The sequence below is a fragment of the Morone saxatilis genome, unplaced genomic scaffold, assembly GCF_004916995.1.
Source record: "Morone saxatilis isolate NCDOM2014 unplaced genomic scaffold, NCSU_SB_2.0 Contig14, whole genome shotgun sequence".
Lineage (NCBI taxonomy): Eukaryota > Metazoa > Chordata > Actinopteri > Moronidae > Morone > Morone saxatilis.
In genome coordinates this window covers 21,780,714-21,782,544 of record NW_023339696.1, presented here as the reverse complement: position 1 = coordinate 21,782,544, position 1,831 = coordinate 21,780,714, and the positions used below count along the sequence as shown (strand labels likewise).

At 46.2% G+C, this 1,831-nt stretch overlaps 1 protein-coding gene across 1 annotated transcript in view; it reads right to left on the bottom strand.

The window, feature by feature from the left end:
* Window positions 1-1,831, bottom strand: part of rapgefl1 (Rap guanine nucleotide exchange factor (GEF)-like 1) — a gene marked incomplete at its 5' end in the record, with an annotated part of 6,984 nt that overhangs the window by 4,799 nt on the left and 354 nt on the right. The window contains 6 exons of the mRNA XM_035654263.1: window positions 55-142; window positions 252-302; window positions 804-894; window positions 993-1,171; window positions 1,402-1,524; window positions 1,643-1,740. Coding sequence (XP_035510156.1) covers window positions 55-142; window positions 252-302; window positions 804-894; window positions 993-1,171; window positions 1,402-1,524; window positions 1,643-1,740 — 630 coding nt within the window. The remainder of the gene's footprint in view (window positions 1-54; window positions 143-251; window positions 303-803; window positions 895-992; window positions 1,172-1,401; window positions 1,525-1,642; window positions 1,741-1,831) is intronic.

Here is a 1,831-nt window from a genome sequence, read left to right as displayed (position 1 = left end):
GACAGGAAGTTGTGTAGTGTGAACGTCTGCTGTTAGCATGTAGCTCAGTCTCACCTTTGAGCAGCAGAGGTGTGAAGGGGATCAGCGGAGGTCTCAGGCTGGTGATCAGGTCTCTGTAGGACTTGTGGTTCCTGGATGGGTCCTGTAAGACATATTAATATAATTAATTGATTATTGACACGGTGCTGCTGTAATTTGACCTCTGACCTCTGAACGTCTCACACAATGATGATCAGATCAGAGTTACTCACCGCGACGCTCTCAAACTGCTGAAACTGCTTCCTGAACTTCCCCGGGAGCCCCTGAACACACACACACACACAGATCATTACATCCGGCTGCAGACAGCTGATAAAACTGTGTATTGATCAGTGGGTCTGTGCTGATCTGCAGACCTCTAATTTGGTGTTGTTCTGTAGTGAAACACTTTCTAAAATGATGGTAAAAAGTTGTTTAATAACTAATAACAGTTCAATAATGTGAGCAAACACTTCAATTCATTACTTATAATAAACACAACTCGCTTCCATTTGTACTTTTAAGGCTCATTACAGTCCGTGGCTGATCTTTAAGCTCAGTACAACATTTGATATTCAGGAATATTTGTCCTGTTTCTAAAAGGGTTAGAAAACTACGATAACCAAGATCTGGTTCAAAGACATATTGGACACTTTTATGATGTTCTTGGTGATTACATTGAAATTAATGAGTGAAATCAATGTATTATTTATGATTATTGTCACTGAGTGTTGGCTGTTGCTGCAGGTAAGGTGACGTGGAGCAGCGTCAGGCGAGTGTCGTACCTCCCAGGTGAGTCGTAGTCTGTTGACGGCGGGGTTGTCTAAACCCAGAACCACAGCGAGGAACGACAGCAGGTCCTGCTGCTGCTTACAGCTGGAATAGAGACAGAAAACCGTTAGGACCCGGACTCTCTCATTCAGACTGCTAACGAAGCACGGGTAGAGTGAGTGGGTCACGTGATCCAGACTCACAGTGCTGCGATCTTGATGAACTTGCGGAGCAGCTGGACCCTCTTTGGCAGCGACTGACACTGCAGGATCTCTGTGGCGACCCAGTGCTGCACCTCACTGCAGCGCTGCAGTACCAGCTCCAGGTTCAGGGGGCGCCAGCGGGACTGTTCCCCGTGAAACACATAGCACACGAACTCCACCTGCAGGATACACCAACGAAGAAGAACAGAACAAAGAACACCAGGACTTAATCAGTACAAAGAATTAGTTTTTACTCACTAATTATCTTCAGTCTAACAATCAACAGACGATCATAAAGTCCTGCTTCATGTTTCTCCTTCAGAATAAAGCATTTGAGTCTCTGAGGGTTTGAATGTGAATGACTCAGCAGTCTGAGGTCACTGACGGGGTCACTGACGGGGTCACTGACCTCGTGCACACAGCTGAACAGCTCCCAGTCAAACACCACCAGCTGATTGGCAACTTCCTCCGCCGACATGTCGTGGAGTTTGCTGTCCCCCGGCGTCCAGTGGATCTCCTCGGGAAGAGGAAGCTGAGCAAGCAGGAAGTGACATCACATTACAAACATACCAACACGAACAAGGATGTTTTCAAACCTATGGTCAATCAATCAATCAATTAATCAATCAGTCAATCAATCAGTTCCTCACCAGGGACTCGAGCTCAGAGGGTTCACAAGCAAACAGGTGAGTGTTGACTCCCAGCGTGGTGAACACGGCCTCATCAGAGGGCCGAAACACGGCCTTCTCTACACACACAGATATTAACAGTCATTAGAATGGAATGGGTTAGGGTTAACATACAGTATATATTTGAGTTGGATTCAAACTGCTGATATG